Here is a 17,873-nt window from a genome sequence, read left to right as displayed (position 1 = left end):
AGGAGATATGTTAAAGGGTAAAATTTCATTAACTACAATGAAGACATATAAGTTGATAAAAATATATAGGTAAAGCAGAAAGGGCACTAAATATATTTTTTACTATTTCTAAATTTTCTATGTAAAGTATTAAACAGTACAAAACTCAGAAAATTTCTGATGATGAAATTCAGTAATACTGGAATTACAAATGCACATGGGAAAAACTGGCTATGCATGTAAAAAACTAGAAAATATTTACATGACCATTATAAAAGCTACTACTTTAAATCTTCAGTGATTTAATATCCAAATGAATTTATTTAGGATTATTAAATTTTCTTTTTCTTTCTTGGCCGCAAAGTATTTGTGAAAATGTATTAGTCATTACGTTGTGAAACTATAATTTGGGAAGTTAAAATAAAGGGGGCAAAGTCAGCTGCTCCTTTTAAAACATCATAGATACTTCTAAAAATGTATAGTTAAACCCCTTCTTCCAAAAGTCTAGGAAAAAAAAGAAAATTAGACTACAGTGTTGGTAAGACACAATTTCTATTTGTCTATTTAAGCTATTGTATCTTTGGTCAAATAACTCCTAGAGTTGGGCATCAGCGGTATCCACCAATACACAAAAGGACTGGGAAGCAATGTGTGTCTCATACCTTTTGTCTTAAAGGAGAAGTTACAGTAAGTGCAGTGGTAGGGGCGGACATCAGTATGAGTTCGTATGTGTTTCTTTAACATACTAGGTTTCTTACAACGTATTCCACATTCTTCACAAATGTACTTTCCTCTTCCCCTGCCTCGGACATACACATATTCTTCATTTGATTTATATCTAATTTCAAGAAAAAGATTACATGGAAGATTTAAAAGAGGGGAGTGGACATTATGTCTCTGAGAAAATACTGCTGATTAAAATTCACTAGAAAATAAAACCAAACATGACACAATGTTTATATTCAAGCAATAAAAACTCTTATGTGTAACAGAATATTTCAGTTTTTCAAATCAACATTGAATATTGTAACTGCTAATTCTAATCAAATCTTATTCAATGCTATTTTTAATTTTAAATTTTTAAAATCCTATAGAAATGATTTAACTTTGTTGAAGTATACAATTTGCTTGTTTTAAAAAAAGCACAGATATCAAATACACAAAGAATTCATTTCTACTCTAGATTTTTCCAAATCGTTCTTTGCTGTCAATTGCTGTAAAAGCCAAGGATCTCCTTACTTCTTCCAGTAGTTGCCTCTAGGACTCCACAGTGTTTCCTAAATAATCATTATTTGTTTCCCCCATAAAAATAGAATTCTTCAACATAATGCTTGCTTCCGGACATTTTGCCTGTTGCTGTTAGGCGTCAAGGCACCAATTTTGACTCACAGTAATTCCCTGTGGCAGAATAGAACTGCAATATGGTTTTCTAGGCTGGAATCTCTACAGAAGTGGATTGCCACGTCTTTCTCCCAAGGAGCTGATGGGAAGGTTCCAACTGCCAGCTTCTCAGCAACTGAGAGGCTTAAGCAAACCCAGCACCCTCATTCTGACAAGCTGACAGACTTTGTGACATTTATTAAAACTGGTATTGTTAAGTCTTCACTTAGAAGAAAGCAAATGTACATTTAAAAAGTAAGTTTAAATGTACATTTAAGAAGTAAAGTTTGTACTTGCCCTCCATCAAATATTTTAATTCTTCTTGGTTCACTTTTGATTAAGGAATTTTCTTTATCTTGCTCACTGTTAATTTCTGAGGCATCTTTACTGTTGAATTCACCTACAGTGGATTTTTGATTACCTAGTGCTCTCTGAAAGGAAAAAAAAAACAAACAGAGAAACTAATTTAACAAGACCGAAAACACAAACATGCTATAGTTTCAATGGAAATGAAAATAAAGCAGTGTACCCTGGTATACAATTACTTAATGAAATGTAATTCAAATAAACAGCACACTTCACACTCAAATGCTTCATCATCCCGCTTGCTGTACCTTTGTAAATCAAACCACGGTAGGCTGGTAAGTGTTATGCTAAAGATTCAATAAACTATTCTGCCTCTCTTAAATAAAAGCTTAAAAACCTACTATGGTTTTCCACAAAGTTTAATAGGAAAGTTGTCTTTCAAAAACAAGCAAGCAACAAGAATAAAACACAACCAAACCAACTAGATACCTTCTTGTATCTAAACTACTCCTTACAATGCTGCTTTAAGTACATTTCTTAAAGAGTTTAGTCTTCAGAGATAGAACTATTCACCTCTTCTGGTTGAATAATCTTTAAACTCCTGAGACACATGGCAAAATCTCCTTCAAAGCCTATTTATTCCTATGCTGTCTTTCCTCCCTTCTTTTATGCCTAATTATCATATGCATAATTATCACTGCTTTGTAAATTTTCTCAAAACACAGAAAACAATTGCCATAGATTTAACTAATAGAGATCTTGTGTGTCATAGCTCCACAAGGTTTTCAAGGCTTGATCTTTTAGAAATAGGTTGCCAGGCCTTTCTTCTGACATGCTTCAATGTGGCCTTAAGTTCCAGGCATTCTGCCTACTGCTGAGCAATTAACCACTAGCACCCCAAGGGGTTCCTATCTTCTCCCAAAGTTCCTATATACTAGTAACTTAAAATGTCCAGGTTAAATGAGAAGTTGACATATAGCCTGATAATTAAATCTCTGGAGAAGAGGAATGAAAACTACAATGACACATAATAGATTGGATGTGACTCGCAGACTCACAGCTGACCTTCCAGCAAGTTTTTCAAAACTGTAAACCACATGGGCGGAGACTGTCCATCCACCTTTCTCCCTCAAAAGTCACCAATTGATTCAAACTGGTCACCTTTAGGTTAGCAGCACAACTAAAATCTTCCTATTAAAATATCTCCTTTTCAACTTTATACAATTGCACAGTTTACAATACTTAAATATTCCCCTTATTTTCTTACTTATCATTCCATTTAACTCTCATCAGTGAATTACAATCCAATGAGCAAGGACATTCTCAGAGTTAAATTACTCCCTAAAATGAAAATGTTAACAGTAAAGCTTCAAACCCAAATCCTCTGTTGAGTTCAATACAAAACATTCCTAATCTTATATAAAGCTCTCCCTATATCCTGCTATCTCATGCAGATGATTTAATACTGTAAATGATGAGAAAGTGTGCATTATGGGAGAGGAGCTATGTGGCTTAGAGAAGGGACCCTGGAAGCCCCAGTCAGTACAAAGAGAGGAGAACAGAAAAGTTTTCTGGGGCTAGCCCTTGTTCCTCAGAAGGTGTCATCACAAGTAAAAGCACTGAAGCCTACAGAAAAAAAAAATGCACAAACTCTACTTGACAAATAAGTGAGTCTTACATTTTGGAAGATATGCACATATTTTTCATGATTTAACTACTACCAACTGCTTTCTCACCCTCTTTTCAGTATCAAGTACCTGTTGTTTGTTGTTGTTATGTGCTGTCCAGTAGAATACCTTAAGTCATAGTGACCTCATGAATGAAAGATCTGAATCCTGTTCTGCCCTGCGCCATCTTCACACCTCCTGACACACAAGAGCCCACTGCAGCAGTCACTTTGTCATTCCACCTTAGGGTCTTCCTCTCCTTTGTTGATCCTCCACCCTTCCAAACATCTACCTTTTATTAATTTCCTTACCATCCAATTTCTTTAGTGGCTTCCTGGCATCTGACTACAGAAGTTCACTAGAGCTACCAGTGAGCTAACTGCCCAAACTTTTAACATTTCCTCGGTCTTTACATGCAGGAGCCCTGGAGCTCTGGTGGCAGTCTGTTTGTGCTGCTAAACAAAATGATACACATCTTTAGCTATCTGAAATCATCAGTAACATCACCAGAAAGATGGGCAGCCTCCTTTGAAGATTTACAGCCTTAGAAACCTGATGTTTGGTCACTAAGACTCAGGATTAACTTAGTGAGTCTGGGTTTTGGTTTTTATATGCTTGACCACACAACGGCATTGCATGCTATTGATTACTTGTTTCTCTTAGAGACTATTTTCCTTTAGCATTTGTATCTTCTTCCTGTTTGAATCACAAATCTGCTAACATTTGGTCTAGAGGTAAAAGCAAGCCCAGTGCCCGATCCTCCATATCCACTTACCCACACACTCAACTCTCTAAAGATACTTGACTGCTGCCATCGAGTTAATTCCGACTCTGGACACTCCATGCCCGTGGGAGTAGAACTGTGCTCCAGCCTAAGGTTTTCAATGGCTCATACTTTAGAAGTCAATCGCTAGGTCCTTCTTCTAAAGTGTCTGCTCTGGGTACATGTGAACATCTAACTTTTCAGTTAGGGAGCTCTGGTGGCTCAGCGGTGAGGAGTTGTGTGACCCACCCAGAAGTATTCAGTTTGAATCCACCAGCGCTTCTGAGGGAAAAAGATAGGAAATCTTCTCCTTCGCAATTTATTGTCTCTGAGAACCCACTGGAGGGCCAGCTAAAGGTCATTCCGACCGGAGGGTACACAACCACAACCACCTTTCAATCAACAGCTGAGCACGTGTGTCATCTGTACCATCCTAGGATGCCTTAGTGCAACTGGAGCCTCTGGGTAGACATAAACCTCTAACATCTCAGTTACCAGCTGGGAATGTTAGCCATCTGCATCATGCAACTCAATGCAGAGATTTCGATTTATATGCTACATCTTTCTTGTTCCTTTCTTTATAAATGATCACTTTTCAGTTCCTTTCATGGATTTTCTTAATCCACTTAATCTTTTAAATATCAGTAATCCCTAGGATTGTTTCTAGGTCTTTCTCTCATCTGCACTATCATGGTAGAGAGCTAGGATGACGATGGGGTGGGTGGGGAAGTGGCGGTTCAGGTCTCATCTGGGTTAGGTGACAATCAAGGATGCGACTGTCATCATAAGACAAGGCTGAATGACTTGCAAATTAGTTTTCAAAATGAAACAGAGCAATCTTTGTCTCCTCACACCACTCTTTTGCCAGGAAAAGCAAACACTAAACCTCCTCTCACTTAACAATCACAACAAAATCTTAGCATAAGAAGGGGAAGAAAAATCTTGATTATGAGGTCCATCAAGTGAATATTTAAATATTCAGCCGAGAATTAGAAAGAAAAAAGTGTTCAAGATTAATTATCAATCTGAAAAGTCTCTCAAGATACTTTTACCAGAAGGACTCCAGGTAATCCTGATTTTGACAATTACTGGAATAAACATCATCTTTTCTCTCAAACAACAACACACATCAAGTATAATTTATCATTCAAAATGAAAATACACATTTTCAATTAAAATATTTAGAACGTGTCAAAACATGCTAAAACTCATTGGCACTGTATGTGAGGACAGATTATAAGTTAAGTACCTTGCTTAAATTGCTTTTCCACTTGCTAGAGTAGACCAATAGATCCAATTTGGAATGAGTGGCTATTGCTTGACAATACAGTGACTTTCCAGTCTTCTGTTTGGAATTAAGGAGAGAAAGAGCAACTTTCGTAGGTAAACCAAGTGGATTTGGATTACTAGAGCTTACTGTCCAATCAGTATATGCTGAAGTTTTCTGGTCATTTTGAGGCAAATGTAATGACTTCTGTCTCAGTAGGTAACACCATGTGAAGCTCGTTGAGGTCTTACTGGATAAAAACCTCTGGTGAGTTTCTCCTACATTAAACACTGCAAGTGTGCTTGCTGATTTAATTTCTTGGTTGTTGCCACCTTGATTCTTAACCACTGGTGGAGTCTGTCTTTCTTGGTTATTGTCTAAACTTTTCAAAGGAGAAACATGAGCTGTTTCTACAGGGACAGGTGAAGTTCTCACTGTAGGAGTTAGTGATATAGAAGGCTTGATGTTTTCAAATTCTTTCAATTCATGTACAGGTTCTGTAACTCCAGATCTGGAAGGGCCTGAGGAAGAATTATCAGTTGGTAAAGCGTCAGACAAGCTAACAGGCTCGCTTCTACTTTCGGTTTGGGAGCAAACATCCAGTTCCAGAAGTGCACCTTCCAGAGGCTCAGTGGTACAGACCTGCCTCACTAAGACAGGCTTCTTCTGTTTACTAACATCATTAGCTCTTGAACTCACTGGCTGCAAAGGCTGAGTATCTGTTGTGCACACAGCTCCATTTTCATCTTTAGCCCGTTTCTGGTGTTTTTCCATGGCAATGTCTAGGCTGTTAGCTGGGGAAAGCATCCTTTTACTTGAAGCTGAAGATTCTTGTTGTGGGGAAAGTCGACCAACAGACGCTTTCTGAGTTGTAGGCAACGCTTCTGACAAAACAGACTTTTGGCACAGCTCTGAGAAGGTATTTTCACAAACAAGTTCTTTCTGCAGGTTTGGCAAAGTGCTCTGGAGGCCTTTTTGCAATTTTGGCACAGAATTTTGCTCTTCACTGATTGGCAATACAGAATTATTAGCCTGACAAACTGGGTGACTTGACAGGTCCTGGGTGACTAGGATTTGGGGCAACGATGTGACTGTTGGGAAGCAGTAGGCTGGGACATTACTCTGAAGCCGCACAGGTACAATGAATGATGAGGCAGCCTTCTGCACTTGACCTCCGGGCTGTCCTAGCTTTGGTGACGGGAGAGCACATGTATCAGATACATTATCCACCAATTTGGTTGGTAATGCTGGTGAAGTCATGCTGGGGTCTGCACCACTTTGCTCTGAAAGAACCTGACTTGGCAAAGAATGCACAGGATTAGAAGAGTAAGACTGGCTTGATGTTAAAACCTGAAACTGAAGTTGGTACTTGGGTGCAAAGCAATCCTCACTTTTAGAAGATGCACATGGAGGGGAACTTGCATCTGGTCTGTCCACCTGTGCAGCTACATTCAGGGATGACTGGGCATTTTGGTGGTTAGGAAGGGTGCGGATTTTATTTAGCACATTCAGACCAAAATGCTGCTGAAGAGGCAAAGTATGAGTAGAGGTGGATTTAGATGTTTCAGGTCGCAGATCTTTAATTTTGGTCTGGGAATGCAAAGCATTTGTGGGAAACTCAGCCAACAATGTGCTGGTTACTTGAGGTCCCTGAAATGGCCCTGGGGTGACAAGTGAAGGAGCAACAGTTTGGAAAGATGGTGGGTTCATAGGAGGCACATGACTGTCTGGAGCTATATTTAAAGATATCTGCCGTATCAGGGGGCCTCTTCTTCGCTCTAAGAGTGGCACGTGCCTTGTGACCCCCATCCCAGATGGAGATGCTGGAGGCTGCAGATCCACCAGTGGCATGGTTTGTGGTGGAGTCAGGCTTCCACAGTCAAATGACTTGCTTCTGAAATCAGAAACTTCCATGGACGTCTGCATGTAATGAATCTGCTCTGACGCAGCCCGTCTCATTTCCTGGTGAGCTCCAGGCACATTAAGTGTATTTGAGCCAGCTGGAATCACCAGAAACTCTGCTTTATTTAGAAAATCGATTTTGGGGGAACACTCTGTTTTAGAAATGTCCTCGATGTCTAGTGAAGCTGAGAAACTTGAGGTATGTGACAAACTGCTCTCTCTACTTAAACTCCTGGACAGAGTGGAATCAAAACTTGACTCTGTTGAGGAATGTTCAATCTCAGCCAGACGAAGCCTCTTCTTTTTTGGTGGCAGTTTTTCTGTGGGCAATTTTGACAAGGTTTCACTTCGTTGAGGCCAACTGAACTTTTCTGATTTTTCTGGCTCGTGGCCTTGGGCTTCGAGGTCTCGATCTGGCTCTTCTGTGACCAAGATTTCTGGGATTTGGATATTATGCTGCCGGACAAGTCTCGATGGCTGTCCTAACACATTTCTTTCATTTGAGATCTTTCTGGAACTTTCTGAAGGCTCTCCTCTAAGAGTGTCTGACAAGACAGGCTGGTGAGGCTGAGAGGCATTTGGGGAAAGATGGCTGTCCTCTTGAGGAACCTCTACTGCAGTCACAGACCCAGCCTTCACTGTCCTACTCAGCTCCTGAAAGGAGGCAGGGGAGCCTCGTTCAAAGGACTCAAGCTTGTCAAATGAACTGGGTCTGCTCAGCGAATTTGTGTGCTGTATGACTGAGATCCCAGCTCCATGTCTTTTCAATTCCATTTTATCCTGAGCAACTGAACTGATCTGCTGCTCCACGATAGTGGCCAGCTTTGGATCAACTGCGTGGTCAGTGCCCCTGGCCACAAGCTGAATTTGTGAGGTGGGAAGAGGGATGCTTCTGTGCTGGGAGTCACCTGCTGGGACAACATTGTGTTTGGACAAACTGTTAGTGGAACCCAGAGGATGTGGAAGCTGAAGACCTTCAGAGTCCTTGGGAGACGGTCCACTTTCATTTTGCTGAAGCTCATCGTCATCACCGACACTTTTCATTTTCCTCCTTTTTCTTATTTGGGGTGTCTGTTCCCAGGCACCAGTAGCAGCTGCAACTCTGTAGTGGAGGATCTGCGGATGTGTGCTGCTGGGTGCCGGGCTGTGATCTGGTTCCCTCACAGCCACCTTTGTTTTTGGTCCATGTAACTCTGAACAGTAAAATTTCTTATGGTTTTCGAAATTTTCCAATTTCCGATACCTGTTTCGACAGGTTTCACACTCAAACATTGTTCCTCGCCCTTGGTGGGACTTCTTTTTCTCCAAAGCTGATCCCTGTGCTAGCGACTTGTTCCTGGCTGGTACTGTTTCCCCAGTGGCATTATATCCCTGAAGGCTTTCATCCACCGATGGCCCAGTACCGAAAATGTGACTTTCATTTGTTGAAGAGTCTTCTATTGCTGCTTGCCTGACAAGTGTACGGGGATGTCCACTTTGGGGCATGGAAGTGTTGGGTCCTGATATGAAGACATCATCATACAAAGAGCCAATTTTGTCATCAAATGACTGGCTTCCTCTCAAGGGGTGAGGGGGAGGTATTATGTTTGCAGGTACTGCCGAATATCCAGTGGTGGGCATAGAATTACTTCTAGTGATAGGTAGACAGTCCAGAGAAGGTACAGACAGAAGGAAAACTTGTTTTGATTTCTCAGTTGGGGTAAAAGGGGACTTTGGTATATCCGAGCTTGAGCTTGTTCTTCGGCCCATTGGCTTTAAATCAAACTGAAAAGAATCTTTAAATATATATGATTTGGGGGAATCGATACTCCCTCGTCTTGAGAGAGACGTTCTCCGTGGTTTTACACTATCTAGTTGTTTATCATCAACCAGGGCTTCATTGTCTGAGATGAGCTTTGATATCCGTTCTTCCAGGGTTTTTGTTGCCAATGGTGGGCGCATCTGACCAGGTAAAAGTGGAGGCTTCTCACAAGCTGGTAAAGCAGAAGGCGCTGGTGCACTGGGGCGAGGGGCAGAGGGTCCACTGCTCTTCTTTGACTCATGTTCAGTGGATGGTAACGTTCTGGCAAAGGGTGCTGGTGGGCTCACTGTTTGGTCGGCACTTTCTGAACGTGAGAAATAGCCAGAGTCTGTGCTTCCTAGACTTCGAGGGCTCAGGAGTTTCCCTTGCTGCTCTTGGGAGTAATCAGTAGCCTGCTGCCTTTGTAACTGGGCATGCACTGTTCCCACGTGAGATTCCTGTTTACTTTCTGGGTGGCTCACATCCCTGGTAAGAAAGGATTTTTCTTCTGTCTCCAGCGAGGACACACATGCTGATTTGGGCAGTTCCTTTGTCACTGGGTGGTCCCTCTGCTGCTGGGCACTGGCAAGTTCAGGCATGGACTCTGCCACTTTTGAACTTTCCACCTTTAAAGGGGGCATGGTGACAGGGTGGACCACAACTTTTGGTAGCTTGGACAAAGCCTGTGATTCAGATGGTTTTTCTTGTTGTGAAAAGTCGCCCACCAAGTGATCTGGATTGCTAGGACTGGAACTCACTTTTGATGAGGCTTCAGGATTGGCTACCATTTTCAGTATATGCACAGACTGCAGTTCCATGGGCCCTGAGTCATTGTGTCTTTCATCAGTAGTGCCCTCATCTTCGCTTTCACCACTGTCTTCTATGTCTGAGTGGACACCAAGTGCTTTGGGGGACTCCTGGGAGATGAACAAGCCACCTGAATCAGATTGTAAGACAAGCCCCAGTTTGATAGTGTGCGCGTGGGATTTTTTGTGCTTATACAGGTTACTTTTAGTCTTAAATGAAAACCCACAGGTCACACAGGGGTAGGGCCGCTCTCCTGTGTGTGAGCGGATATGCTTTAAAAGCACACTAGGTTTTGCACAAGCTCGATTACAATACTCACAAATGTATTTTCCTTGCTTTTTTGGCTTCTGATCTTTCAGAAGAAGATTGCACATTTGTTCTACACTGTGATTGACAACAGAGGCCAAGGGAGTTGAATTATAAACGGGCGTGGAGGAGGGAGGTATGGAACTTGCTGGGCTTATTGAAATAGGTGGAGCAGAATCCATTTGCTGGTTTTGAGGAATAACCTGAGTTCTACTGGAAGGTGGAGTCAGACCAATCGATGATGGTACTGTGATACTATAAATTTGTTCAAGTCTGGTGGTCTCTTGAGTTTGTAGATTTGTCAGAGATCTTGTGAAACCTGGGCACACTGGGAGCTGGTGGCTGGGCTGGGCAGATTTAGAAACAAAGTGTTCATGGGTGTTATATGAACGAGACAGTGGCTGGACCATTGCTTGCTCGTTCTTCTGAGAGGCAGGCACATGCACTGTGTATGAGGTACAAGGAGAGGACTGTGATACACTGACAATTTCTTGGGACGTCTGATCGGGAGCCTCTGTTAGATTGTTTTTCAACTTAGTGGGAGAGCATACAGTTTTATTTGGTCTCAGTTTTTCTTCCTTAATTGCACAAGATGAGCCCTTTTGTGATAAGGTGCTCAGTTCTGGCTCCATTGCTTTCAGTAAGACATCAAATGCAGTATTTGTGTAAGAGGAAGAATTAGTACTACAGCGAGGAGAGATACATTCACTATTGTCAGTCCTGGTTTTGCTTAATAAAGAGCTAGAATCACAATTGTCATCGAGGAAGTTTAACTTGGCGGGTGCAGCACCTTCTGACCTCCATCTGCGCAGTTCTGAGGGGTGGTTTACAACCAAGGGCTTCTGTGGGGAGGCTGGTTCTTCAGACTTAGAGGCTTCGGTAATTATTCCAGGTGTTTCTCCATTCTGTTTAGTAGTTTGCTTTCCATTTTTTATAGGAATATGGTTTTGATTTTTGTGTGACTCAGAAGTACTCTGAAGAACAGTGGAAGATAACTCTTCTGTGTTTTGTTTCTGTTTTGCCTGAAGAGGATTTCTCAGTGGTGACTTGGGTATTTTCTTCTGGTGATTCTCAGTTACAATCTTTTTCCTTTTCACACCTTTCAGTGATTCTGATGTTCCTTTAATACCAGCCTCTAAGATTTCTGTTGAGAGAAATAGACAAAATGTATATGTAAATTTGTGTGTGTGTGTATACATATATACACATATGCCATTATGGGTTTTTATATAAAAGTACTAGCATGACTATGTAAGGGAACTCTGGTGGACTAGTGGTAAGAAACTGTGCTGTACTCCCAAAGGCACATGGTTCAAATCCACTAGCTGTTCTTTTTGAGAAGGATGGGCAATCTCCTGTGAGGTTAACAGCCTCTGAAAACTCAATGGAGGATCACTATGGTTAAACAACATCATTAATACATTATGACAAATGAAGAAGGTAGTTTAAGGAAAGTCTATTTTAAAGTTGCATTCTAACACTCTGGCAATCTTAAGAATGTTGCTAATTGAACTCTATATAACCATGTAAAAACCTGACTGAGCATTTCTAGAATTGTGTGTTCATCTCCTGATCCCTATCTACCAGACCTGGAACTAGACTTTCAAAGGTAAACTTGACTCCTCCTTTCACTCTTACAGCCAAGGGCTGCACACAATGGTTTGAAAAGACTGATTTATAAGGGAAATTAAACCAACTAATGCTAGAAAACATCCTTACTACATTAAGTATTATTAAAAGGAAATGTCTCAGCAAATTTCTAACTAGGCATCTACGAACTACACTGTACACTGTTCTGAAACAGGTCTACGACAAAATAAATTTTTAGAGCAAATATACCTAACAATCGTGATACTTTAGTCTGTACAATCATGAACTATTGTTAACACAGTAATTCTATTGTGTAGAGAAAAACATGAAGGTGAAATGACCCAATTATTTGTGGATTCTCACCAACAAAATTAAAAAGTCATAGTGACCATCATTTAAAAAGAAATGACCTTTTTTGCTGTACAAAATTTTTAAATGTTTTCCTTTAGTGGTAGATAAAAATTTTAATAGGAGGTAACAGATGGGATACTTTCATTCATACCTGTACTTACAAGAAGTCATTTTAATGTCATTATTCTACCACAATCTCCATCAACTATTATATTTTTAAGTAGTAATTACCTATTATAATTTGGTTTTCATTCATTGAGTTTTGGGCATATCAACTAAAATGATTTAAGCTTATATCATTACTTAGAAACAAGAAAATTCAAATCTAAACAGTGCAACAATGAATGAATGAAAACCCAAAATCTCTGTAAATGTTCACTAAAACTAATAAAATTTAATAATTTAAAAAAAAGAAAATTCAAATCTTTAGTCCTCTATCATCGTTAAACAGCTTCTGCAATATACATATTTGAAATGCATATTAGACTAAACTGTGTATACCATAAGCACTGCTTGGCATTTCTTCAAGACTAAAATTTAAAAAAATTTGTCATCTTCTAACATTAGTTTATGAGGTATAATACAGAAGTTTAACAAGCACCCACAAGTAAGAACATCCATAAGCATACTAATCTATTAAAAATGCATTTACCCACCATAATCAATTAGAAAGGCAAAACAAAGTAAAATTAGTCTCATGACTGAAATATTTGAGTCAAGAATAATGGCAGGAAAATGCATTAGCATTGTTGGTATTTTCACAAAACAATACTGGTAAGTCTTCTTTTCTTCTTCAATTCATTCATTTATAAAATAATGTCGGTCTGCTGAGTCCTCCTCTTCAAGATGAATTTTCATCCGGCCAATGTGCAAAATGAAAAGTTATACTCGGCATTCAAGGTGAGTGGTTTCCCCACCCACTTGCAAAACAAAGTTGGAGATGTCTTATAACAAAAGAAAAACTCATGTGGGATGTTAAAATAAACATAAACACAGGGATGGGGAGTCACTTAGAGGAACAGCAATTCTCAAAGGGGCAGATGAACAGAGACTGAAGATGACACCTGGACTCATGGAAGACCTACTAAACTAGAAGCTTAGGATGCAGTGATGTGTTGTACATACTTTACCTTTTAGGATTACATTCATATTTTATATTTAACAAAAAAAGTTTGGTTTTTTATTAACTGAAAGAATGTCAAAAGTTCAATGAAAACTGCAAAAATTCAATTCAAAAGCAAAACATTCAGAAATGTCACTTAACCAAGTTTAATTGGGAGAAAATTCTTACAAATAAACTATGTTTAAAAATGGATGGGTGGTGGACTGTGACTGTAGGGATACAGGCTGATTCAGAGAGGATGGATATATAGCTATAGATAGATAGAGATGATATAGATAGATATAGATAATATAGATAGATATAGAGATAGAGATATATGTATAGCATTCTTCTGTCAATCTGCTGTACTGAGGTATTGGGATGTCAAATGCCATAATGGTTACCTAGGGTGGGCAGTGTTTGGTGGACCTCCCAATTTCAGATAGGTTTGGAAGCAAGAGTGGCATCCACTTTCTAAACAACATGCCTCTGGAAACCCTATGAACTTTGAGAAACAACAATACTTATAGAAAGGCTTAAGGTCCTCTGTTCATAGGGTCACTATGAGTCATGCTCAATTTGACGACAATCAACAACACACACACATGTTTTAAGAACAATAAAATTTTTAGGCTTAGAAGAAATTTATGCTGATATTTACTTTAAAACCTAAGATACATTTTTTACTTATTAATAACTAAACTTTTGGGCTTGTCTGTTAGATGCTGTACCAAAGGAGAGCTACCAGATTAAGACAGACTAGGAAGAACTGACCCTCCACATTTGAAATAACATGCCTTCAGAAACCTTATGAAAAACAGAGAACAGTTACACAATTAGACAAGTAGGTATAGCACTGGAGATACAGCTGTCAAATTAGAAGAAACTAAAAAATGAAGAACAGTTGCAAACATCCACTAATAATTGGAATGTGGAAAGTAGGAAAATCAAGACATTGTTAAAAAAAAACCAGACTGCACAAAGACTGAAATATTAGGCATTAACAAGCTGAAATGGACTTAGCTTTAGACACACTGAATAAGATAATTATATCATTTGTTATTCTGGGAATGAAAAATTGAGGAAGAATGGTTTTGCATTCATAGTTAAAAAGATCAAGTGAAGGTTTATCCTGAAGTTCAATGCTGTGAGGAAAAGGATACTATCCATGAGCTTACAAGGCCTGCTAATACCATTTTTATTTAAATATACACACTATCAGCTATAGCCAGAAAAAAGGAAATGAAGGCTTTCTACCAACTTTTGCAGTTTGACATTGACCAAACATACAAATACAACATATTAATAACAATTGGTAACTGGAATGGTAAAATTGGAAACAAGTGACAGGTAACAGTGGTTGGAAAATACAGAGTTGATGACAGAAATATCAGCAGTCAAAACCAGCCCAGACATTGATCATGAAACAGATCATTAATTACTCAGGCACAATTTCAAACTGAAGCTGAAGAAGATCATGCAATTCCATGAGCACCAAACTATGATCTTAAGTGTATCCCATCTGAATTTAAAAATCATCACAAGAAAAGGTTTGAGGTACTGAACACTAACAATGAAGGCAGACCAGATGAGGTGGGATGACATCAAGGATATCATCCATAAAAAAAGCAAAAGGCCATTACATAGAGGAGGAAGAAAAGACCAAAATGGAAGGCAGAAGAGACTCTAAAAAAAGGGAATCCAAAAGCAGAAGTGAAAAAGAGGATGAAAAGATTTCAAAGAGCAGTTTGAGAAGGCAAAGTATTATAACAGAATGTGCAAAAAGCTAGAGGAAGAAAACAAAATGAGAAGAATTTGCTTGGCATTTCTAAAGTTGAAAGAACTGAAAAACAAGTCCAAGCCTCAAGTTCCAGTAGGAGGAGATACTATGGGCAAAATCTTCAATGATTCAGGAAGCATCAAAAGACAATGGAAGGAAAAAGAAATAAATAAAAGAATATGAAAGGGATACACAGAGTCACTGTACCAAAAAGAATTGGTCAACACTGAAATATTTCAGGAAGTATCAAATGATCAAGAACCAATGGTAATGAGGGAAGAAATTCAAACTGTACTGAAGATACTCGTAAAATGAAAATGTAAGGCCCCAGTTTTCCTCAATGGAATATAAATTGATGTTTGACTAAAAGATACAGCCCTGGATGTGCTCACCATCAGTTTGTACCAAGAAATCTAGAAGATAGCCTCCTGGCCAACTGACTGGAAGGAGGCCTTATTTGATCCCATTTCCAAGAAAGATGATCCAACAGAATGTAGAAATTATACCATATGCAAGCAAAATACTGAAGACCATCCAAAAACTGCTGGAACAGGACACTGATAGAGAACTGCCAGAAATTTAAGCTGGGTTTAGAAGAGGCCATGGCAGCAGAAATATCAGTGAGGGTGTCAGATGGTTCTTAATATATAATAGAGGATTCTGGAAGAATGTCTATTTGTGTTTTATCAACTACGCAAAGACATTTGGCTGTATGGATCATAACAAAATATGGTTAATATTGAGAAGAATAGGAATCACAGAACATTTAATCATGCTCATTTGAAACTTATACCTAGACCAGGAAGATGCTGTCCAAAGGAGAGGAATACTGCATGGTTTAAAATCAAGAAAGGTGAGTATCAGGGATGTATCCTTTCTACATAACTATTCAATTCGTATGCTGAACAAGTATTTCGAGAGATTGGAATCTATGAAGAAAAGTATGTTCTTAGGATAGAAGGAAGACTCATCAACAACCTATGTTATGCAGATGACACAACTTTACTTGCTGAAAGTGTGGAGGCCTTGAAGCAGTTGCTGCAGAAGATCAAAGACTACAGTCTTCAATATGGATTACATCTCAACACCAAGAAAACAATCTTCACCACTGGGCTAACAGGCAACATCATGATAGATGGAGAAAACAATGATTTCATCTTACTTCAATCTACATTCAATACCTTTGATGACAGCAGTCAAGAAACCAGAGGCTGTACTGGGTTGGTTTGCATTCAGGGAACTCTCCGAAGTACTGAGGAGCAATGCCAGTTTGAATATTAAGGTGCACCCGTGTTTCTGAGAGCTGGACAGTAACATGTCATTATACGGCAGAAGAAAAATTGATGCCTTTGCATTATGGTGTTGAAGGAAAGTACTGAATATCCCACGGAGTGGCAAAAGAACAAACAGTTATGTCTTGGACAAGGTATAACCAGAGTGTTCCTTAGAGGCCAGGACAGTGAAGCATCTTCATCTCACATGCTTTGGGCATGTTGCTAGGAGAGGGTATTCCTTGAAGAGGGACACCATGCTAGGAAAAGGTGAATGGTCAGCAAAAGAGAGAAAGACTTCAATGAGATGGACTGACAAAATGACTGCAGCAATGGGCATGTGCCACTGTGTCACATGACGAGGATGGTGTAGGATAGGGCAAAGTTCACAGTTGTTCACAAAGTTGCTATGAGTCATACTCAACTGGATGACACAAAACAGCAAGAACACTACTGGTAAGGGATCTTACTTCATACCAATATCTCTTAAACCAAGTTTTTGAACTGCATGTTCCAATTTCATATAAATGGACACTCTCCTCAAAGTTTATATCATTTACAATCTGTTATGTAGTTGCTTACTCTCAGTTTCTATCCGAAGACATAATTGGCTCAAATACACTAATGTGTTCCTTCCAAACTCTGTTCCTACTTCTTATTTTTAAGGAGGGTTGTTTTTTTCTGTCTGTATATTCTTTAATTTTGAAGTTTAATAATGTAAGTAGGAGTGAGCTTCAATTAAGCAATGTATACATTTAAAATGTATTTTGCTTGGATTTTTCTGTCTGTATATGCTTTAATTTTGAAGTTTAATAATATATAAGCAGGAGTCTGCTTAAAAGAAGCAATGTATATACCTTTAAAATGTATTTTCTTAGAGCATAATGATCCTCTTTGTTAGTAATAATGATAATAGTATAAGATATTAGTTTATTTTGAAACCTTTTTCCTTCTGTTGTACCATGAAATGTGTTTTTTGTTTACTGTCTTTTTTGCGGTAGGATAACTACTCCAAACACATCAATAGTCTTCATGCTGTATTACATGTATAAAAATTCAACTTGATTTCATCTTTACTGATTTTTTCCCCCTTTCCCTAAAATTAATTTCAGGACTTGGTGGGTGGGCCTTTGTATTTAAAAGTCAGTTGGGCCCTGACTAAGTATCCAGTCTGAAGGCCCCTATATGAAGCAGCTATATTCTAGAGGGTAGATTCTCTTGCTTTAGCTGAAAGTTGAGTGTAAACTGTTTGTTCACTTTTTTTTTATTTCATGCACAACTGTGAGCTGATTGATCTCTTGGATTTACTATATTTAGCTGTGGGCTGGAAAGCCTCTTGTTTAACTAAATCAGGACCTGGTGAGTGGGTCTTTGTATTTAAAAGTCGATTGGGTCCTTGGGCCTGATGTTAATTGTGTTTGGAAAGAACATTCTTCTAAGTGGTACACCACTGTCAGTCTACTTTATTATCTTGGGGTTGCTATGATACTGAAAGCTGTGCCACTGGTAAGTCAAATGCCATAATGGTTACCCATGGTGGGCAGTGTTTAGTACAGCTCCCAGATTAAGACAGGCTTGGAAGCAGGATTGGCATCCACTACCTAAACAACATGCCTCTGGAA

At 39.2% G+C, this 17,873-nt stretch overlaps 1 protein-coding gene across 1 annotated transcript in view; it reads right to left on the bottom strand.

The window, feature by feature from the left end:
- The window catches only part of HIVEP1 (human immunodeficiency virus type I enhancer binding protein 1), a 47,693-nt gene extending 31,396 nt beyond the window's left edge, over positions 1-16,297 (bottom strand). Inside the window, exons 1-4 of the mRNA XM_006891633.1 lie at positions 16,162-16,297; positions 5,345-11,301; positions 1,657-1,790; positions 642-817 (exon numbers count right to left, since the gene is read on the bottom strand). Coding sequence (XP_006891695.1) covers positions 642-817; positions 1,657-1,790; positions 5,345-11,301; positions 16,162-16,297 — 6,403 coding nt within the window. The remainder of the gene's footprint in view (positions 1-641; positions 818-1,656; positions 1,791-5,344; positions 11,302-16,161) is intronic.
- Positions 16,298-17,873: the final 1,576 nt, after the last annotated feature.

The sequence above is a fragment of the Elephantulus edwardii genome, unplaced genomic scaffold (assembly GCF_000299155.1).
Source record: "Elephantulus edwardii isolate Elephantulus edwardi_28Jun2011 unplaced genomic scaffold, EleEdw1.0 scaffold00101, whole genome shotgun sequence".
NCBI classification, from domain to species: Eukaryota; Metazoa; Chordata; class Mammalia; order Macroscelidea; family Macroscelididae; genus Elephantulus; species Elephantulus edwardii.
Note: the sequence above shows the minus strand (reverse complement) of the source record. Positions and strands in the feature narration are given on the sequence as shown.